The 22936-nt window shown below is 38.7% G+C and overlaps 1 protein-coding gene across 9 annotated transcripts in view; it reads left to right on the top strand.

Moving 5' to 3' along the window:
• Positions 1–22936, top strand: part of GREB1L (GREB1 like retinoic acid receptor coactivator) — a 280943-nt gene that overhangs the window by 198187 nt on the left and 59820 nt on the right. For all 9 annotated transcript variants that reach the window (XM_058692548.1, XM_058692547.1, XM_058692546.1 and 6 more), the window contains 4 exons: positions 1734–2060; positions 3101–3229; positions 3813–3947; positions 6421–6618. In XM_058692548.1, the coding sequence (XP_058548531.1) occupies positions 1734–2060; positions 3101–3229; positions 3813–3947; positions 6421–6618 (789 nt within the window). The remainder of the gene's footprint in view (positions 1–1733; positions 2061–3100; positions 3230–3812; positions 3948–6420; positions 6619–22936) is intronic.

Genomic DNA, 22936 nt, shown 5'->3' with positions numbered 1-22936 from the left:
AAGCAAGGCATTTTGCTCTTTTACCTCATTTAAACTTTGGTACATTTTCCTCCACTTCTCAATTCCTAACAGTAGTTTCTTCGAAACTCTGTAAAAGTGAATTTTGAGGCAGTAGAGAATGCTATGAACATGTTTGATAATTTTATTTTCCCAGAATGCTTTTATATTTGAAATTAATTATACTGCTTCATAGAACATGTTACTCAATCATGGTTTGGAGTGGATCTTATGGACACACCTACGAACCAGGCCTCTGAGCCTTCAGGTGGTCTGTCTGTGAGAGGCAGTAGGGAATGGCAGACAGAGCCACTTGCTTTTGGGCTGTCATTTATTCTGATGGAAGAAAGCTTTAAATAGACAGCCACCTTCCCTTCATCTCATTTGTACTGTGCATTTGTATAGTTGATACAAATCTATACGCTTTGAGCTCACCACCTACTATGTACCTAATGACCACTAATCATGATGCTAATTTGATAAAGCAAAATGAAGATAGAGGCTTTGGTGGTTCCCAGGTGATAAGAAGGCATCCACCTCCCTATAGCAAGCAACTGGGGAGGGCATAAGAGACATTAACATAATGTATGCATTGCAGTGTTCTTGCCCTCTTTCCATGGACAGCATTAAAAAAACTCTGTGAGGATTTAATTTTCCATATCCTAAAAATATTACTAAACCTTCATTTTCTTACTTTCCCAGAGAACATGGGTGGTGGCCTGGGAGGCAACTTAAATCCCTATTAGTGGAAGGAGAGATTTCTGACTCATTCAAGGTGCCTCTTCTCATACAGAAGTGCAGTCCCTTAAACCTGTATTCTTTCCCAAGGGGATTTTAATCCTGGATTCTGAGGTTATTGCTTGATCTCGGGTCACAGACACTGAGGGATCTGTATCTGTCTACTGGAGCCTGACTTTCAAATCTCAGGTCTGCACAGCAAAAGAAATCACTGAAGAGAGGTAGTGAGCATAGGAATTCATCTGAGTCACTTGGATGCCAAACATTGACTTGCTTGCTTTGTCCTACAGACTGGTTGAGTTTTAAAGAGAAGCAGAGAAATAAAACACCCCTCATTCCAGGGACTGCCAGTCACCCACACAAATTTAGCCTATCATAACCACAGCTGGAGGAAAGGGCCAAACACCATTCTTAACAATCCAGAATGCTGGGGGAACAGCTAGATGACAGTGACATTCTCTATCTAGGGGAAGTGTGTGGCTGCTTAAATATAAGCTAAAATAAAAAACACTTAAACTTAATTTTCCTAAGGACAGTATGCCTTAGAATAGGTACAGATGCAATACATTAAACTGTTTTTCAAAGTAGCTATAAATAAATTGAGAAATGAGTGAAACCTAAAGTTTAGCTTCTTCCCTCCTGAGTCATTAACCATGTCTGTAACACCACGTTTAACAGGTCAACGAATATACCACCTTCAGGGACAACCCCCTAAGGAATTGATACTCTCTCTCAGTATATCCTCTTTTAAAAATATCATGAATAGCATAAAGGAAAACAGAAGCCTGCATTTTTTTTTTAATACTGAGGCAGAGAGAAGGTAATTTCACAATGGAAAATGGTTAGTTGGGGTCCATACTTGCGGCCCCAACAGGAAAAAGAGCCCATTTGCCCAGTTGGAGTATGGTGGAAGGACCGCACACGGACATATGTGTGTGTTTCTCTCCTTTCTAGCCGTGATATTTTTAAAATTCAAGCTGTAATTCTCTTCAATTTAGGTCCTGATCAGATACCTCTCAGGGAAGAATTTGAGCAAATCATGCTGAAAGCTATGCAAGAATTTACTCTGAGAGAGAGAGCCCTGCAGATGGGTGCTCAGTGTGCACCTGTGTCTCCAGGACAGCTCCCCTGGCTGGCTAGACTAATTGCCAGCGTATCTCAAGACTTGGTTCATGTGATTGTGACCCAGAACTCTTTGGCAGAGGGCATTTCAGAGACGTTGAGGACTCTCAGTGAAATGAGACACTATCAAAGACTACCAGATTATGTCGTGGCAATTTGTGCATCGAAAATCAGAGGAAATGAATTTTGTGTGGTAGTACTAGGTGAGTCATGTTTTTTTAGGGTTTTTCTAAATCTATTCATTCAATCATCTATTTATTGGGTGTTCAAGCATCCATGTAATTAATCTCTAGCTAATTGCTCCAACTTGAGTTCTTCCTCCTAATTTTAACTTTTGTTTTTCTCCTCAGATCAGATTTTTGAGCCCTTAGTTTGACTGGTGTCCCTGTCAGCTGGTTGTGAGAACATTATTTCAAAGCATACCCTAGTAATAGATACCCTTGTCTCAAGTAACTTCTGTTCTTAAAAGGTTTTGGAAATGTTACCACTCTAGCATGTGATAAAGCCATTGCCACAGGTGGCCTAAGCCAGTTAATCAAATTTGGCAGGAACTTAGCTCATATATTCACCTCCTCACTAAAGAGAATACTTAATGTTGTAACATTGACTCTAAAGAAAAGGTTCAGAAAGTTGGTACATTACAAAATGTGTTTTTGTTCTTTGTGCAATTTTCTGTCAGGCACCATCGTGAGTAGCCAGCCATCTGAATTAAATTTGCTTTTTTTCTCTCTAGTGAAAGGCTCTCACCTGTTCCTACTAAAGAAGCCAAGCCCCCTCACTTTGGCAAAACCTGCCTGCCCATTTCTCTATGACATATGACATAAATCTCTTTCAGAAAGTATAATACATTATTTTTTTTTAATTTTCATTTGAGAAAACAATTAAACGCCTTAAACTTACATTTTTAATACAGATATTCATAATGGCCATGCAAACACAGTTCTTAAAGTTTTTTCACATTCTCCCCTAGTCTTTAAACACATGTACAGTATGTTTTCACTTACGTAAACATAAGGTATATCATTTTTGCCCTTGATCATCTAACATTTTATTATAAACAGTTTCTGTTTAAAATTGTCATTTTAAATGCTGAGTAATTGTCCATCTTTCTATGTGCCCTAATTTCCTTAACCAAGTCTCTGTAGTTACTTACTTCAGTTGTTTCCAATTTTTGCTATTATAAATCATATTTTAGTGAGTATTTGTTCACAGATGCATCACCTCCTCTCCCTCTGTTCTGCAGGTCAGCATCAGTCCAGAGCTCTGGCAGAGAGCATGCTCACCACAAGTGAGTTTTTGAAAGAAATTAGTTATGAGCTCATCACAGGAAAGGTCAGTTTCCTGGCATCGCATTTCAAAACGACATCATTAGGTGAGTGGTTGTAGGATTCAGCAACACTGACAGCCCCTAACTATGTGATTTTCTGAATTTAAATCTTAGCCTGTCAAGGAGATGAGTGTGGAGCTTGAACTTGCCAGCTGACCTTCCTTCATTCGGAATGGTTTATCCTCAGTATTTTGTTACTGACACAACAAGGGGTCCAGAGGAAGGCATGCAGGCACTAATATGGAGGGCCTCCCCTCAGCCACTATTTAGTGATGTGACCTTGGGAGAGATTCTGCCTCCCCAGATCTGTTTTCTAATATGTCAAATGGAGATAGAATGATCCCATCCTGCCCGCTTTGAGTATTATGGAGGTCAAGAGAGATATGCCATGTGAAAGCATACAAATTGTAAGCACAATACAAATGAGAGTAGCTCTGGCTATAGAGATGCTCTACAGGCATGGCCAAGTGAAAACTCAGACATAAAAAGCTGGCTGAGTAAACCCAGACAGGAAAAGCTGGCTGACTGACAAATCTTGATGAGAACCCAGCTTAGGTGCCCAATTTGGAGACTGATAGAAATGTATCATTCCTTGTAATCTTCTTATCTCCGCTTTATTGTGTAATAGGCGATGACCTGGACAAGCTTCTAGACAAAATGCAACAAAGAAGAGGAGAGAGTGTGGTTACGCCCTTCAACGGAGACCTTCACGAATGTGTGTCAGCTCAGGAGGCTGCCGCTATGATTCCCACGCAAAACCTGGGTAACGTCACCTCAGACCAAAAGGAGGAAATAGAAGCTAAGTCATTCTGAGGATTTTTGAGGTCTTGTCTTAGAGTCACAGACTATGACAGGCTTTTCCTCATTGTCTACATGATAAATAGGGTCCAAATTAAAAATGTCTTACAATGGGGCCTGGATCAAGCACCTTGTCCTTAGTATATGTCTTCTAGAATTAAAATCAAAGACTTTATTATAAGCAGACTCTCTCTTTTTTTCCCTCGAAAAATTCTGGGGTCCATGGGGTACTTTCCTTAGCTCCACCAGCTATGCCCAGAGAGCTTTCAGTGTTATCTGAGGCTTACAAAGAACTGCTTGAGTGTGGAATGCAGTCCGTGCAGGACTTCTGGCTCTCCACCCCCTTCATTTACTCTCTGACACGTAAAACACACATAATTTCAGTGATTGCAAGGCGTTCCTGGCAGATAGCTCAGCAATACCAACACACCATCTTCCCTGCAAGCCTCCAGGACATCAGAGAGGATGGTGGGACCAGGACTGAGGAGCTCCATCATTCAATTTGATTCCTTTATGTTCAGATTCCTTTCCCAATTCCCTATTTGAGAAGGACAACATAGGAGAGAACCGAGATAAAAAAGATAGGACAAAGGGTAGACGTGAAACAGAACCATAGAGCTGCTGCTGACAGCCTTCTGGCCTTCACTTGATAGGAATGTATAATTTATATATTAGGATTGCCTCAGCAATAAAAGCAGCATGGCTTGGCATCGGCTCAGTCACACAAACAAATTCAAACACAAACAATAAAAGTTACTTACTTCTGCGTGTTATTTGGTAAGAAAGTGATCACCCAGATGATCTAAAATATGTTCATAGCTTTTGAATTATTAACAAAGTTAGAATTTAAAAGCTCTTAGAGTACTTAACAGATTTCCATGTTCATATCCTCAATTCCCTGCTTAAGAAACATTGCTTAAAGATATTTTTAGATTTCCTCAAACTTCAAAATTTACTAGGTTAAATTCTACAAAGTTATGCTATCATCTGTGCTAGTCCCCATCTATTTAACCTATGACATGAAAGAAATAATAGCCTGTCAAAAGACAGATTTATTTTGATTGGTAATCTTTGCGGGTCAAAAACCATTCTGTTATTGTAAGTTTGCAGCTTTGGGCTTTTCTAGTGGGTTCTCTCAGCCACCTGTATAAATCTCCACTCACTCTCAGGGTTCCATGTGGCTAGGGTACTGTGACTACTGTCTTTGCCTTGGCCGCACTGTAGTTTGATTTGAGAAAACATTAATTAGTGCAGGTTAATTGGGCCCTTGTGTGTTTCAGTGAGACTTCCACATGTGTTCCCAATAAAAAGCAGCCTCGTAAAGAAGTATTAAATGTTGCCTGCTTGAGTTCATTGTTTGTGTGTGCATGCATGCATGTATGAGAATGATTGCTTGGTTATAACTTGTAATAAAAAGCTACTGGCATGTTTAGAGTGTTTGGGCAATGTTTTTCTAATACGTCACCTCTTGAGTGGCCAGCTGGCCATGTCATGAGTCAGGTCTCTTCAGATAGTACAGGCGTCAGCATTGAAGTTCACCACAACCACCTACAATTGCCAGGTCACAAGCACTGGCAAGTCAAGTGGGAAGAGAGGTGAAGGTAGTATCTCTTGACCTGTGTCATGCATTCCCCAGGGAGGAGAATTTCAAATCATGTTGCAACTGACTTGGAGAGGAAATGTGTACTGTGGTGCCATCCAGAAAAGTTCAAAGGAACTCAGCATTATTATGGTTACAGCATCACCTCCTTCCCTGAACGAGGTCTGGGCTTGGGCACCTGACCTTGCTGATAGTGCGAAAGAAAACTGGAAACTCTTGCTTCTCCTCTCCAGAGAAGAGTCCCGGCTCTCACTGAGAGAGTGTAGTCTGTCCCTACATTTCTGGGTGGGGGAGGGGTGTTGAGTAGTGATTTGTGAGACAATCAGTTGATTTGATTTTATTTTTATATTTTTTTTTAATTTTTTTTTTCAACTTTTTTTTTTTTTTTTTTTTTTTTTGGGACAGAGAGAGACAGAGCATGAACGGGGGAGGGGCAGAGAGAGAGGGAGACACAGAATCGGAAACAGGCTCCAGGCTCCGAGCCATCAGCCCAGAGCCTGACGCGGGGCTCGAACTCACAGACCGCGAGATCGTGACCTGGCTGAAGTAGGACGCTTAACCGACTGCGCCACCCAGGCGCCCCATCACAATCAGTTGATTTTAAAAGAATACATTTGTACAGTTACCACATTCACTCTTGGACACATCCTTTTAGCCAGGTTTTCAGGGAAAATAAGCAAATCTATTAAAACTCAACAGAGAGTGAGACTAGACAGTGAGAATGCTTGGTAGAGAGCATTACTTTACCATGTATGTGTGTTGTGTGTCCCCTGTATGGATTCATAGTGGCCATCAACAGAAGTGAATTAATCTTGTTCTTATGACTTTTTTATTTTAGATTTAGATATTGAAACCTTCCAAATTTATCAACCACAGCTAACGGTTGCCAGAAAACTCTTATCCCAGGTGTGTGCTATAGCAGACAGCGGCAGCCAGAGCCTGGACCTCGGCCACTTCAGCAAAGTGGACTTCATCATCATTGTCCCAAGATCGGAGGTTCTGGTCCAGCAAACTCTTCAACGGATTCGACAATCAGGTGAGATTGAACTTTCAAAGAACACCCTATGAAGATCCACACTTAGCTTCCCTCTGCCTCTTGCTTTTGCTTAATCCAAATGTTTATAGAACAATTCCATCCTTTTTTTTACAGTAATACAAATGATAAGAGCACTTTAAACATTATTTTAAATTTATCTGCAAGTTTTACCTCAAAAGTACTCTGACCCTTTTCCCTCCTAGGTCAAGGGTAAATTGATGTGCATGTTTGCCTGATACTGTTAAGTCCATGATGTAATTGGTGGACTAGAAACTGGTCGTTCATTTACGAAGAGAAATTTTCTCAAAGGATAACCCTGCATGGGGCACTGGGGTCTATGCCACCTGAGCCCCTTCTGTGGCATGGATGGGTGGCTTCTTAGATATTTAGCACACTTCCAGCACATTTTCAAACCGGAAACCAGATAACCATTCCTCCATGTCAACAATGATAACACCTCCTTAAACAACTACAAAGTTAGAATTTCTTCTAATGACTTTAAGAGAATGAGTAGGGAAGAAAAAATATTTTTCTCAGAAAATGGAAAAAAGATAGGAAGGAAAGATTTTAGAAGTCTGTGGTAAATAGTATCCCTTCCAAATATAAAATTTGCCTAGAATTAGAAGATGCAATAAATAATTCGGAAAACTGGGGCAGCTAAAAAAGGCTTGCCTTTGTAAGCTAGGTTTGAAAAGGAAATTATAAATGTCATCTTTATAAGCTTCTGAGTACCTTAGCTGAGAGAAACACATATATACACACATACACATGCAGATTTTACCTGGAGGATGAATCTTTAGCCATATTAATAAAATTTGATTTTCAATATAGTTGAAAAAAAGTAAGAAGAAGAAAAATTCAGGAAATTAAAATGTAGTTTATTATGTTTCACACCTATGATACAGTGCTCTTTAAACTTTAGTATTCATATAGATCACCTGGGGATCTTATTAAAATGCAGATTCCTCTTAGTGGTTCTGGATGGGCTCATTTCTTTTTTTTCAACTGAGGTATAGTTGACATATAACTTTGTATTAGTTTCAGGTGTACAACATAATGATTCGATAATTGTATATATTGTGAAATGATCACCACAGTAAGTCTAGTTAACATCTGTTACCATACATCCCTGCAGAAATTTGTTCTTTTTCCTTGGGAGGAGGACTTTTAAAATTTACTCTCTTAGCAACTTTAAAACATGCAATATAGTATTATTAACTATAGTCACCATGCTGTACATTACATGCCTGGGATTTATCTATTTTATAGCTGGAAGTTTGTACCTTTTGACAACCTTCACCTGTTCCCCACTACCCCATCCAGCAACCACCAATTTCCTCTCAGTATCTATGAGCTTCTTTTTGTTGTTGTTTTTTGTTTGCTTATTTTTTTTTTGTTTTTTAGATACCACATGTAAGTATGACTGTATGGTATTTGTCTTTCTCTGACGGACTTATTTCAGATTCAACATTTCTAACGTGCTCCCAGGGGATGCCAGTGCTGTTGGTGGGAGGACCACACTTTGAGTAACACACTCTATAAGAAATCTTTCAGTGTTAGTTCCATGGGCTAAACGAGCTGAATGACAATAGATTTTCCCCTCTTTACATGTGACTGACACTCTACATGTGACTTTCCATGCCTTCTGGAGGCCCAAGTGCCTGGTCAACAGTGTGATATTTTTTGCAGCCTCTAAAATTCTGAATGACAAGTTACAAAATGACCTGTTGGAAATATTGACTTATAGGTGATTAGCCAGAGAAGGTCAAACGCCTTCTCTTACACCTCTGCCAGAAACCAGAGTGAGTTCTAGGCCCCCTCAGCTACTCGCTGCCTCTGCACTACTTTCTGCTCCTATTGTGGGAAATGGATGGGCTATAGTCATAGCAAGCAGTCACCAGATTTTTTTCATGGATTTTTCACTTCCTTACCATGGAGGGAATGTCTTCTCTTATATGTCTTTTATTTGTACCAGTTGGCCTTTGTGGCCTTCCTGAGTTTGTGATCTGATATCTGAAATCATGCTTGAGCAAACACATCATAGCACCTGTTTCAAGTGGTGAAATCACCCATGGTCAGCAATTGTGCTCTCTGCAGAGGCTTTTCCTAAAATAACCTCTTGGTGACCTGTATTTTCACCTTTCTTAATAAATGTAAGACCCTAAATAAAACCTTGCATTTTTGAGATGAAATTGTATAGGTCCTTCCTTTTCCCTTCTCAGTGTCCTCAGGTTTTTAAAGTGAGAATTTCAAGACTATAACACCTCAGCAAGGTACCAGAATTTGACCAATTACATAAGCTTGGAATCTGGAAAAAGCAATGTTATGGACAAATGTGGAAAATTCAAAGCAAAGCATATTTTTAAAATTATTCATATCTGGCTTTGGAATACATACTTAATTTTATGCTGCAAAAGCAATCACTTCTATATATTTAAAAATAACTGTTCATTTTATTATAAAAAATAGTTACATTCTTTATTTTTTAAAAATAGAAGAATCAAAGTAGGAAATTTTAAACATTTATAATCCCACTATTCAAGGATAACTAGTATTACAATCTGGGTGTTAACAAATGACTTAATACCTAGTGTTTCAGGCTTTCTTCTCTACCTCTGTCTTTTCACCTTACATTTTAGTATGCACATTTTTCTGTATCATTAAAAGCTTTTGTAGGGGCGCCTGGGTGGCGCAGTCGGTTGAGCGTCCGACTTCGGCCAGGTCACGATCTCGCGGTCCGGGAGTTCGAGCCCCGCGTCAGGCTCTGGGCTGATGGCTCGGAGCCTGGAGCCTGTTTCCGATTCTGTGTCTCCCTCTCTCTCTGCCCCTCCCCCATTCATGCTCTGTCTCTCTCTGTCCCAAAAATAAAAATAAAAAACGTTGAAAAAAAAAATTTTTTTAAAAAAAAGCTTTTGTAAACATCATTGTTAATGAATATGTAGTATTCCATATCATGATGGCACCAGCATTTATGTGCTTTACTATTTAAATACCTTCATATTCTTGGAACATATAACAACTGATTGTATGAGAGCAAGCACATTTAAGGTATAAAGAGAAATTGTCCACAGCAGAGTAGTAAGCACTACTAAAACAACTATTATCCACTAAAACAACTCAAACATCAGAGCTATGAAAACAGAAAGGATTCTCAAGAAATCATCTTGTTCAGTTTCCTCATGTTTCACCATATGAGTCAAGAAGAGCTTCATTTGCCTAAGGTCACAGAGGGCAGTGCCTTGGGGACAAGAACTGCTTTTTCATTTCTGCAGGCCTGTGCCTCACTTGTGCCTCTCTCCAGCCAGGTGCAAGTAGCTGCCCAACTAATGTTTGAATGAAGGGCTGGAGGGAGAGAGGGGAGGGATAGACAGAGGGGAAAACAGTGTCCAAGTGCTCTGTTTTCTGGTTCTATTTGCCTTTCCCTAAAGGAAGCATTTCAGCAGCTAGTCGGCCAGGAAAAGCATCGGGCAGGGAGAAGCAGCCAGGGCATGCAGAAAGGCCACATCCTTGGCAGTCCTTGTGTGGGTGAAAGAAAAAGGTGAAAATAGAAACCATCACATCGTTGCAGACTCAGCTCTAAAGCAAAGCATGTGATACCTCAACTCACATTCTAATTATGTAAGGGAAGCAGATAGGAAAAAAGAAAAAGAAAGAAAACATGGAAAGAGTTGGAAGGTAAAAAAAAGAAATTAAAGGGGTTAAACATTTTTAAGTTTGACCAAAATGGATTGTAACTGCTGGAATGATCAATGGAGAAGCCGCATAAGGAATTTTTAGACTATAGGAAATACTTCTGTTGTAATGTCATTTAAAAATTTTTTGATGTGGGAGCATAATTCTTTTAATTCTAAGGAGACCCCAAATTCTATAACTTGGAATACTAGGGTATCAGTGTGATCAAAATGCAAGCCACTTTCAATTCAAGGTGATTGGGATGACAACAGGAAATATTAGTGACTGTAAATTTTTTGTTCCTCCCTGCTTTTAAAATGGTGTCTGTGGTGGTCTCAGTGAATGAGAGCAGTGAATGAGAGCAGATCTGGCAGCTTCCAGGCAAGGAAGTTTTATCATGCTCAGGGAATTGATACAAATTTGACGCCTCAACACATGCCTGATTATAAAAGAAACAGAGAAACCTTTCTGTCTCTGATATGTAAAGTAGCTTATTCTATCCATATGGAGGCAAGGAGATCTTAAGGAAAGGGAAGTGATCTTAGGAAGATCTTAGGAAGATCTTAGGAAGGGGAGTGAAGAGATAGTGGAAGGCATTTTTGCTTTCTAAATAGATATTCTTGATTTCATCAACTTCATCACCTTGTCAGTCACCTAAAATTTTAAAAAACTATTTATTGGGCAGTGACAGGCAGCAGGGAATCAAGTACCTAAAGTTAACATTATTTTTTTTAAGGTTTTTTGTTTGTTTGTTTGTTTGTTTGTTTTGGTTTGGTTTTTTTGAGAGGGAGAGAGAGACAGAGAGGGCAGAGAGAGGAGGGGAAGAGAGAGAAGGACAAAGGATCTGAAGCTCTGCTGACAGCATAGAGCCTGATGTGGGACTCAAACTCACAAATGGTGAGGTCAGATGCTTAACTGACTGAGCCACCCAGGTACCCCCTTAAAGTTAACATTCTTTTTTTTTTCAAAATTTTTTAAATGTTTTATTTATTTTTGACAGAGAGAGAAAGAGGCTCAAGTTGGAGAGGGGCAGAGAGAGGGGGAGACACAGAATCTGAAGCAGGCTCCAGGCTCTGAGCTGTCAGCACAGAGCCCCATGTGGGGCTCAAACCCACAAGCCATGAGATCATGAGCTGAGCTGAAGTCAGACGCTTAGCTGACTGAGCCACCTAGGCACCCCTAAAGCTAACATTCTTAAAACCAATTTCCAACCAAGTAGTTAGCTGCCCAGTGCCCAACCCTGGTTTATAAAAGATGTTGGCACCTGGCTCACAGGCTCCACCTCCCAACCCACCATCATCTGGAGGTACTGTCTATACATCCAGTATCCTAGCTTCTCTGTACCGTAAGCTCTTCATTCCCAGTTCTCTTCAACTGCCTGTTCCCAAGTCACATCCCAGTTCCTGCTGGATCCTGGAATCAGCATTCCAATATCCCCAGTGTCAGACCACAAAATTTCTTCCTACATATTCACAATGTTAGATACTGTAGGGGGAAAAAAGTCAACACTTCCAACTGATATCATCATATACTTTGGTTCTCTAGTTGGATCTCTCTCCCATTCTTCACAGGGCTGACTATTATAGATTTTGTTTCACCAACCCTTATGTTTTCATCCTTCTCTCTTAGCATATGACCATGCCGTGTACTTCTCCCTTCCCCAACCCCAAAAGAAGAAAACTTTGGATGAAAACTTCCTGCTTCCAGGAGTGCCTGGGTGGCCAACTTCAGCTCAGGTCATGACCTCATAGTTCATGAGTTTGAGCCCCTCATTGGGCCCTGTGCTGACAGCTCAGAGCCTGGAGCCTACTTAGGATTCTGTCTCCCTTGCTCTCTGCCGCATCCTGCTTATGCTCTATCTCTCTCTGTCTCTTAAAAATAAATGTTAAAAAAATAATAATAATTAGAACTTCCTGCTTCCAGATCTAGAAACCTAACTGCATACACACCTATCTTTTCCCCTTACCTCCTATCAGTGAAAGAGCTCTACTTAAGCCTGATTTTAGATGCATCCCTCCTCATTCTCATAGACTTCACACAATTGATTACCTCTTCACTTATTGCCACCTTCAACTTCTTTCTTTCCTAGGGTTCATTTCATCCATTTAAACCTGCCCCCACTCTCTCAAAGACAAAATGAGCCTCTGTTAATCCCACCTAACCCTCCAGCTCACCCTCCTCTAGTTAGCTGCCCAAATTGTTAAGAGAGTCATCCATTGGGGTGCCTGGGTGGCTCAGTTGGTAGAGTGTCCGACTTCGGCTCAGGTCATGATCTCACAGTTTGTGAGTTCGAGCCCCACATTGGGCTTTATGCTGACAGCTCAAAGCCTGGAACCTGCTTTGGATTCTGTGTCTCCCTCTCTCTCTGTTCCTTCCCTGCCCATGCTCTGTCTCTCTCTCTCTTTCTCAAAAATAAATAAACAATTGGGGGTGGGAGGGAGGGGAGGGTAGGTGACAGGCATTGAAGAGGGCATCTTTTGGGATGAGCACTGGGTGTTGTATGGAAGCTAATTTGACAATAAATTTCATATAAAAAAAAAAAAGAATGACACACACACACAAAAAGAATTTTTAAAATCAGAGACACCTGGGTGGCTCAGTAGGTTGAGCCTCCAACTCTTGATTTTGCCTCAAGTCATGATTTCACAGTTCGTGGATTCAAACCCCACATGACAGCGTGGAGCCTGCTTGGGATTCTCTCTCTCCCTCTCCCTATGCCTTCTCCCACTCATGCTCTCTCTCTCTCTCAAAAATGAATAAACATTAAAAAAAAAAAAAAAGAGAGAGAGAGTCGTCCATTGTCATCTCATTTCCTCATCTCCCCACTCACTCCTCAATGCCCTGAAAACTTGCCTCCACTTCCCACCCTCACCCTTTTAGGACTCACCAATGTTACCAATGACCTTTTCAGGCCAGCACGGTTGACCTCCATTTCTTCCTTTAAACACTGCAGTTCCTTTGGCTTTCAGGACACATTCTTACCCAGCTTTTCTTCCATAGCTCATGCACTCAGTGCTCATCTGCACCCTGTGGTGCTCCAGCCGTGGCATTCAATACTGTGTCATGGCTGTGTGTTTATTAGTGTTCTTTCTCCACAACTAGAAAGTAAAATATTCAGGGAACATCTCTGTTTACGGATGGCACAGCAGACACTTAATATTTGTTGAACTGAATTTTTTGTAACATTTTGTGGAATTGAACTGTAAGTTGAAATCTGTTCTAAAAGGAAGACATAGAAGCAATATTTGAGATTTGGTAGTCCTCTTGGCAAAATCTTATTTGGTCATTAAACCCATATTTCAGAAATCTACTTTGGCTACAAGTAGAAGCCTTAAATGTATGTGTATTAGGTGTGTCTGGCAGTCATTCAGGACTCTGAAGTTGTATCTGTGTGTTCAGAATGTTGTTCTTGTACAGTTCTAATGCTGCATTCAAACTGCACAGTAGTAAAGACTCGCACAGACAAGTTTCACCAAACACAGATTAAAGAATCGTGTCCCAGAGGAGAACAGAAGGGAGCCAGCTGGGCCACCAAAAGACAAAGGGACCCAATGCAGTGAGCCCTGGAAACAATCAGCAGGGATTTTAACCAGCTGTTTCAATTCAAGATTATTTATCTGCTGGAAAGAGATTGCCAGGGTGAAGGAATGCCCATTGTTGTCATAACACTTAAAAACTCAGCATGCTCTAATGATTTAACATTTTCTTGATTTTCATTTTCTCTTAAGCAGTAGAATATTTTTGCATACCAAAACTTTGGAGAAATTAATTCCATCCACAGAAAAGATAAACAGCTAGAACTGAGAGTAGTTGTATTTTTGTTTGGCGTATCTTCCTGATGAGAAGAGCAAGAACTAAAAATTAGAAATAAAAAATTTAGAAATAAACTTCTTTGTTAAAAACCATCAAGATTTTGCTGGGTGGCTCAGTTGATTAAGCATCCAACTCTTGATTTTAGCTCAGGTCATGATCTAAAGGTTTGTGAGATCGAGCCCCACATCAGGTTCTGCACTGTCAGCGCAAAAATTGTCTTTCTCCCTCATTCTCTCTGCCCCTCCCCTGCTTGCGCACATGCATGCATGCTTTCTTTCTGTCTCTCAAAATAAATAAATAAACATTAAAAAAAAACATTTAAAAACGTCAAGGGATAAGAATGTACAAACCAGATGCATTGTTCTCTCCAGACCAACAGGCAGTGTAGTAGGACATTGTTTTGAGTACTGGATCATCTTTAATGATAGCTGCACATTTTAGATTTCCCTGACCATTATCAGTCTGATGTGCTATTCAGGCTGATTAGCTCCTTCTAGTGATGGGTGCTGGCCACTCATTAGTTTTTCCATCTTTGTGGAAAGGCCTTTGACTTTGGTGCTCATAAAGTATTATGGACTTGGTACATAGATTCTTGGTTTTATTCCCCTCCCCCTTTTATTCTCAGATGGTAGAAAAATTGCTGCTTCCTCTTTAAAGGTTTTCGAGTAATGGCCTCAGAAGACATGATGTTGTTTCTCTTTAATCCCAGAGAAGGGAATACAGGCCAGTGCTCAGGTTTTCCTTAAACACATTTGGCTGCTATAGCCTTCAGTAACGAGAAGGGGGCACAAATGGCTACAATCAAGCTGCTTGAAGTCCTTGGCAAGCCAAGAAGTTTCCTCTCCAGGGACCTTTCAACTTGGTTATCTGCATGGAAGATGTTTGTGACTGACGCACCACCTGTGGTGCCCCCCAACTTCAGATTAATCACCTTTAGGGAACACAGTGATTTCCAATCACCGCTGGCTCTGTTCTATAACTCAGTGAGTTGCAAAATGCATAAAATAAGAAGAGTTACTGATGCCTTCTAAATTTTCATTCATGCTAAGAGTAAGGCTTATTATTTAAGCAGACATGACCCTGAATCTCTCACGGCCACCTTCAGTACCCCAGGTGGGCCCTGCTGATGTTCATTTTTTATTGTGGATTTGAAAAAATGTGCCAGATTTGCTTATAATTTGTTAGAGTATAAACTTTTATTTAATCCTATATAACTGTGATAAAGAAATTATCAAGACAGAAAGTGACCTTTCTCAGACCAGCCGTTTCATAGCAGTTCTGACCATCTTCAGATTCACACTTCTGTGCATATTTTTGAAAAATGAAACAAAACATGAAGGCTAAACCAGAAGCTAATGAAAACATTGATCTATATCAGGTAGGAGAGATAGGGATGAGATGAGTATAACTTTTCATAGAGTTTTAACTTTTGAAGTACTTAGGTGGCTCAGTCAGTTGAGTGTCTGACTCTTGATTTCGGCTCAGGTCATGATCCCAGGGTCGTAGGATGGAGCCCCACATCTGGCTCTGTGCTGACAGCATGGAGCCTGCTTGTGATTCTCTCTCTCTCCCTCTCTCTCTGCCCCTCCCCCATTCATATGCACACACTCTCTCTCAAAATAAATAAACTTTTTTTTAATTAAAATGGGAAAAAACTTAATATTGAATGCAAACAAAAGTAAATGAAACGAACTGCATATCAAATTAGGGGCGCCTGGGTGGTTCAGTCAGTTAAGTGTGTGACCACTCAGGTCATGATCTTGCAGTTCATAAGTTCAAGCCCCGCTTCAGCCTCTGTGCTGACAGCTCAGAGCCTGGAGCCTGCCTCAGATTCTGTGTCTCCCTCTCTCTCTGCCCCTCCCCTGCTCATGCTCTGTCTCTCTCTCTCTCTCTCCCAAAAATAAATAAACATTAAAAAAAATATTTTTAAATAATATAGCCACACACCAAAAAGAATGAATTCAAGTATTTTTAACACAGTTTCCTTAGTGTATACTTTTTTTTTTAATGTTGATTTTATTTTTGAGAGAGAGAGAGAGACAGAGTGGGAGTGGGAGAGGGGCAGAGAGAGAGGGAGACACAGAATCTGAAGCAGGTTCCAGGCTCCAAGTTATCGGCACAGAGCCAGACGCGGGGCTCGAACTGCGAGATCATGCCCTGAGCTGAAGTCGGTCGCTTAACTGACTGAGCCACCCAGGCACCCCAGTTTAGTGTTTACCCTTAATATGATATATCCTAAGGGCAAAAGGAATTACAAATAAATTTTGAATTTTAATCAGTATGTTGTTGAGAGTGGTGTTGATAATTTTAAAATATTTTGTGTATATCACAGGGTAGAGCAAATGAGTAAATATTTTAATGTTGTTGAACACCAGGGTTCTCCCATGAAAGAAGGGAGTCTCAAATATGGAATGGGGAAAAGTTCCTTTTAGATTTAAATTGGATGTAAGTACGAACTTACAATTTGAAAAAAATTAAGAATATTTCCTAACCGTGCACTGAAAGGTCTTAAAAACAGTGAAATCTCAGTATCTGTATGTACACGTAGTCTCTGGATCTTGGCTTATAAATACCATCCTAATGTCTCAACTCTGAGGTGGGAGAAGTCTGGAATCTTGTCATATCAGAAAGTGCTAAAGTCCTCAAAGATTGACGAGGACATTTCAAAAGAACATAACAGCCTACTTGAAGGGGCATTTACTATCCAAATTTGGTAATTTTGAGTATCAAAAGGAATGATGCTAATGGATTGTAACCTATGGAATTTTTTAAAATCCATGAACCCATAGTAATACTAAAAAAAAAAAAAATTAAAGGGTCAGGAGATGTGAGGGGATGGGGGCAAGCCCTTCTTTACAAAAGAGTACCAGGTAATGAAGGTAAGGAAAATATATAGAATTAGAACATCTCTGTTTTGCACTACCAATGTAATCATTGATTATAACAAATATCAATGGATACTAAAAACATTAAGTAAAATGTCCTTTGGGAACAAATATTCCCACAGTCACAAAGTGTCATCCCACATATTAAAAATTACACAGAGGAAATGTATCTTTACAATGGAAAAGTTTGGCAATAGGTACTACCATAACCAAGTGATCAAACTTTGCCCTCTCCAGTTCTGGGACAGATAGACATTATGAGCAATGTCACCTACGAGGCATCATTGTTAAAAATGTTTAAACTGAATCTAATCACAAGGACACTCCCAGACAAATTCAGATTATATGGCATTCTACAAAACAATTAGCCTGCATTAAAAAAATATCAATGAGAAGACCAATGAGAAAAAAAGGCAGGGGCTTTTTTAATTATGAAGAATAAAGAAACATAGAAACCAAGTGCAATGCTTAATTCTTGATTGGATCTGAGATCTAAAAAGAAAAAGAAAAAACACAGCCCTGGGACAATTAGTGAAACTCAAATGTAGGCTAGGTATTAGAGAATATTATACCAGTGTTAGGTTAATTCCTAGGAGGTAATAAAGTTAGGTAGGAGACTGCCTTTGCTTTTATGAACTGTCTAATGAAGTGTTTAGGGGTGACTATTATGATATGTTACTACCAAATTATTCAGCAATAACACGAACAATAACAGTAAAAGGCAATAAAGAGAAAAAGCAAATGCAGCAAAATATTAACAACTGGTGAATCTAATTTAAGTGTATTGCACTAGTCTTTAAACTCTTCTATAATATTCAAAATAGAAAATGAAGAGAAAATAGTTGTGTTTCATTGATGATATATCTGTCAGATGGAATTTAGTATAGTTATTAATGTTTTCAAATAGTTTCTAAAAGACGGATAGTTATTTGCATTCTTCCATTTTAAGAAATTTTAAATATTGAGTAAATCAAATTTATAAAATTTATAAAAAGTATTAAAAATCACAAGATAGTAAAAATGTATGTACCCATTAAAATAAGGAACACCAGGGTCACCTGGGTGGCTCAGTCGGTTAAGTGGCCAACTTCGGCTCAGGTCATGATCTCGCGGTCCGTGAGTTCAAGCCCCGTGTCGGGCCCTGTGCTGACTGCTCAGAGCCTGGAGCCTGTTTCCGATTCTGTGTCTCCCTCTCTCTCTGACCCTCCCCTGTTCATGCTTTGTCTCTCTCTGTCTCAAAAATAAATAAACGTTAAAAAAAAAATTTTAAATAAGGAACACTGAAGACTCTTGTTTCCCTCCCTAATGTTAATGTTTCTCTTCTTTTGAAGGTAACTATTATTCTGAATTTCTATTCATTATTCTCTAGTTTTATTTATAGTTTTGCTAACTCCTAAATAATATATTACATTAATTAAATTAATATACATAAACAATGTAACTCCTAAACAATATATTGTTAAATTTCACATCATTTAGACCTTTTTGTAAATGGAACTCTATGCATTTGTCTGTAATTTACTTTTTACATTCAACATTATGTCCCTGAGATTGATCCTGTTGTTATGTATAACTAATTCATTCATTTTACAGCTTTGTAGTATTCTATTACATGAATATATCACACATTTTAAAAACTCATTTTACTACTGATATAAATTTGAGTTGTTTCTAGTTTTTTTTTTACTTTTTCAAACAGTGCTGGTACACAAATAAAGGAGTGTCTCTGAGAATAGAATTGTTGTGGCCTAGGTCATGTATATAAACTTTACCAAATAAAGCTAAATTTTTTTCCTAAGTGGTTATATTTACACTCCCACCAATAATGTATGTGTTTCAGTTGCAAATATTTGATATGGTCATGCTTCTTTTAATTTTTTTTAATTTTAAAATAATTTTAGATCTACAGAAAAATCACAAAAATTGTACAAGTAATACAAAAATGAAATTAAGAAAACAATTCCATTTATAACAGCATCAAAAAGAATAAAATACTTAGGAATATATTCGACAAAAGAAGTATAAAACTTAGAAATCATTGTTGAATGAAAATAAAGACCTAAATAAAAAGAACAGCATCCTATGGTCATGAATTAGAAGGCATTAATAGTTTTAAGGTAGCAATGTACCTTAATGGATCTACAGATTCAGTGCATTCCCTATCAAAAGCCCAGATGGCTTCTTTGCAGAAATGAACAAGCTGGCCCTAAAATTCATACAATACAAAGCTCAAGTAATCAACACTCTGTGGCACTGGCATAGGGATAGACCTATAAATCAATGCGATAGAATTGAGAGTCCAGAAGTAAACCCTCCTATTTGTGGTCAACTGAATTTTGGCCAGGATGCCAAGACTATTCAATAAAGAATCTTTTCAACAAATGGTGTGGGGCAACTGGATATCCATGTGCAAAAGAATAAATTTGGACCCCTACCTCACAAAAAGTAACTCAAAATGGATCAAAGACTTAAATATAAGAGCTAAAAGCATAAAAATTCTTAGAAGAAAACATGGATGAAAACCATGACTTTGAATTGAGCAATAATTTCTTAGATATGACTCTGAAACCACAAACAATAAAAAAAAATAAACTGAACACAATCAAAATTTAAACAGTTGTGTTTCAAAGGACACCATCAACAAAGTGAAAAGGAAACCCTCAGAATGGGAGAAATTTTTTTATTTTTTTAAGTTTTTATTCAAATTCTAGTTAGTTAATGCAGTGTAATACTAGTTTCATGTGTACAATATAGTGATTCAACACTTTCATATATCACCCGGTGCATATCATGACAAGTGCAGTCCTAAAGATCCCCATCACCTATTTAACCCATGCCTCCCCACCTGCCTCTCTCTGGTAACCATCAGTTTGTTGTCTACAGTTAAGAGTCTGTTTCTTGGTTGTCTCTCTGCATCTTTTTCTTCCCCTTTGCTCATTTGTTTTGTTTCTTAAATTCCACATATGAGTGAATGATATGGTATTTGTCTTTCTCTGACTGACTTATTTCACTCAGTGTAATACTCTCTAGGTCTATCCATGTTGTTGCAAATGGCAAGACTTCATTCTTTTGATAGCTGAGTGATATTCCATTGTGTGTATATGCCACATCTTTATCCATTCATCAATCAATGGGCACTTCAGCTGCATTTATAATTTTCTTCTATTGTAGGTAATGCTGTATAAACAATGGGGTGCATGTATCCCTTTGAATTAGTATTTTTGTATTATTTGGGTAAATATCTAATAGGGCAATTTCTGGGTCATACGGTAGTTCAATTTTTTAAAAAATATAATTTATTGTCAAATTGGTTTCCATACAACACCCAGTGCTCATCCCAACAAGTGCTCTCCTCCATGCCCATCACCCACTTTCCCTTCTCCCCCACTCCCCAATCCTCAGTTTGTTCTCAGTCCTTAAGAGTCTCTTATGGTTTGCCTCCCTCCCTCTCTGTAACATTTTTTTTCTCCTTCCCCTCCCCCATGGTCTTCTGTTAAGTTTCTCAAGATCCACATATAAGTGAAAACATATGGTATCTGTCTTTCTGTGCCTGACTTATTTCACTTAGCATAATACCCTCCAGTTCCATCCACATTGCTGCAAATGGCCGGATTTCATTCTTTCTCATTACCAAGTAGTATTCCATTGTATATATAAACCACATCTTCTTTATTCATTCTTCAGTTGATGGACGTTTGGGCTCTCTCCATAGTTTGCCTATTGTTGATAATGCTGCTATAAACACTGAGGTGCATGCACCTCATCGATTCTGTATTTTTGTATCCTTTGGGTAAATGTCAAATAGTGCAATTGCTGGATTGTAGGGTAGTTTTTAGTGTTTTGAGGAACTTCTATACTGTCCTCCAGAGTGGCTGCAGTTTGCATTCTAACTAACAGTGCCAGAGGGTTCCCCTTTCTCTGTGTTCTCACCACTACCTATTGTTTCTTGTGTTGTTAATTTTAGCCATTCTGATAGATGTGAGGTGATATCTCATCATGGTTTTGATTTGTATTTCTCGGATGATAAATAATGTTGAGCATCTTTTCATGTGTCTGTTAGCCATCTAGATGTCTTCTTTGGAAAAGTGTCTATTCATGTCTTCTGCCCATTTCTTAACTGGGTTATTTGTTTTTTGGGGGTGTTGAGTTTGTTAAGTTCTTTATAGATTTAAGATACTAACCCTTTATCAGATATATCATGTGCACATATCTTCTTCCATTCCATAGGCTACCATTTAGTTTCATTGATTATTTCTTTCACTGTGCAGAAGATTTTATCTTGATAAAGTCCTAGTAGTTCATATTTGCTTTTGTTTCTGCTGCCTTCGGCAACATGTCTAGTAACACGTTGCTCTAGCCAAAGTCACAGAAGTTGCTGCTTGTGTTCTCCTCTAGGATTTTGGTGGCTTCCTGTCTCACATTTAGGTCTTTAATCCATTTTGAATTTATTTTTGTGTATGGTGTAAGAAAGTTGCCCGGTTTCATTCTTCTGCATGTCACTGTACAGTTTTCCTTAACACCATTTGCTGAAGAGACTGTCTTTTTTCCATTGGATATTTTTTCCTGCTTTGTCAAAGATTAGTTGACCCTATAGTTGTGGGTCCTTTTCTGGGTTTTCTATTTTGTTCCATTGATCTATGTGTCTGTTTTTGTGGCAGTACCATACTATCTTGATGACTACAGCTTTGTAATATAGCTTGAAAGCTGGAATTGTGATGCCTCCAGTTTTGTTTTTCTTTTTCAGGATTGCTTTGGCTATTAGGGGTCTTTTGTGGTTCCATGGAAAATTCCATTCAATTTTAGGATTGTTTGTTCTACCTTTGTGAAAAATGCTGGTCGTATTTTGATAGGGATTGCATAAGACATTTTAACAATGTTTCTTCTTCCAGTCCTTGGCATGGAATGTTTTCCATTTCTTTGCGGCTTCTTCAATTACTTTCATAAGTGTTCTATAGTTTTCAGCATATAGACCTTTTACCTCTTTGGTTAGGTTTATTCCTAGATGCCATATTTTTTTTGGTGCAATTGCAAATGGAATCGATTCCTTGATTTATTTTTCTGCTGCTTTGTTATTGGTGTATAGAAATGCAACTGATTTTTACATTGATTTTATATCCTGTGACTTTGCTGAATTCATGTATTAGTTCTATCAGTTTTTTGGTGGATTCTTTTAGGTTTTCTACATACAGTATCATGTTGTCTGCAAATAATACAAGTTTGACTTCTTCCTTGCTGATCTGTATGCACTTTATTTCTTTTTGTTGTCTGAATGCTGAGGCTAAGCCTTCCAATACTATGTTAAGTAGTAATGATGAGAGTGGACATTCTTGTCTTCTTCCTGACCTTAGGGGAGAAAGGCTCTCAGTTTTTCCCCATTGAGGATGATACTAGCTGTGGGTCTTTCATATATGGCCTTTATGATGTTGAGGTATGTTCCATCTATCCCTACTTTGTTGAGGGTTTTTATTAAGAATGGATGCTGTATTTTGTCAAATGCTTTTTCTGCATTTATTGACAGGATCATATGGTTATTATCCTTCCTTTTATTCATGCGGTATATTACATTGATTGATTTGTGAATATTGAACCATCCTTGTAACCAAAAATAAATCCCACTTGATCGTGATGAATAATTCTTTTAATGTACTGTTAATTTTGATTTGCTGATACCTTATTGAGAATTTTTGCATCCATGTTCATGAAAGATATTGGCCTGTAATTCTTTTTAGTGGGGTCTTTGGTTTTGGAGTCAAGGTAATTCTGGCTTCATAGAATGAGTTTGGAAGTTTTCCTTCTGTTTCTATTTTTTGGAATAGTTTGAGAAGAATCGGTATTAACTCTTCTTTAAATGTCTGGTAGAATCCTCTGGGAAGCCATCTGGCCCAGGACTCTTGTTTGTTGGAAGATTTTTGATTACTTATTTAATTTCTTTGCTGGTTATAGGTTGG

This window comes from Neofelis nebulosa, chromosome 11, assembly GCF_028018385.1.
Source record: "Neofelis nebulosa isolate mNeoNeb1 chromosome 11, mNeoNeb1.pri, whole genome shotgun sequence".
Taxonomy (NCBI): domain Eukaryota; kingdom Metazoa; phylum Chordata; class Mammalia; order Carnivora; family Felidae; genus Neofelis; species Neofelis nebulosa.
Note: the sequence above shows the minus strand (reverse complement) of the source record. Positions and strands in the feature narration are given on the sequence as shown.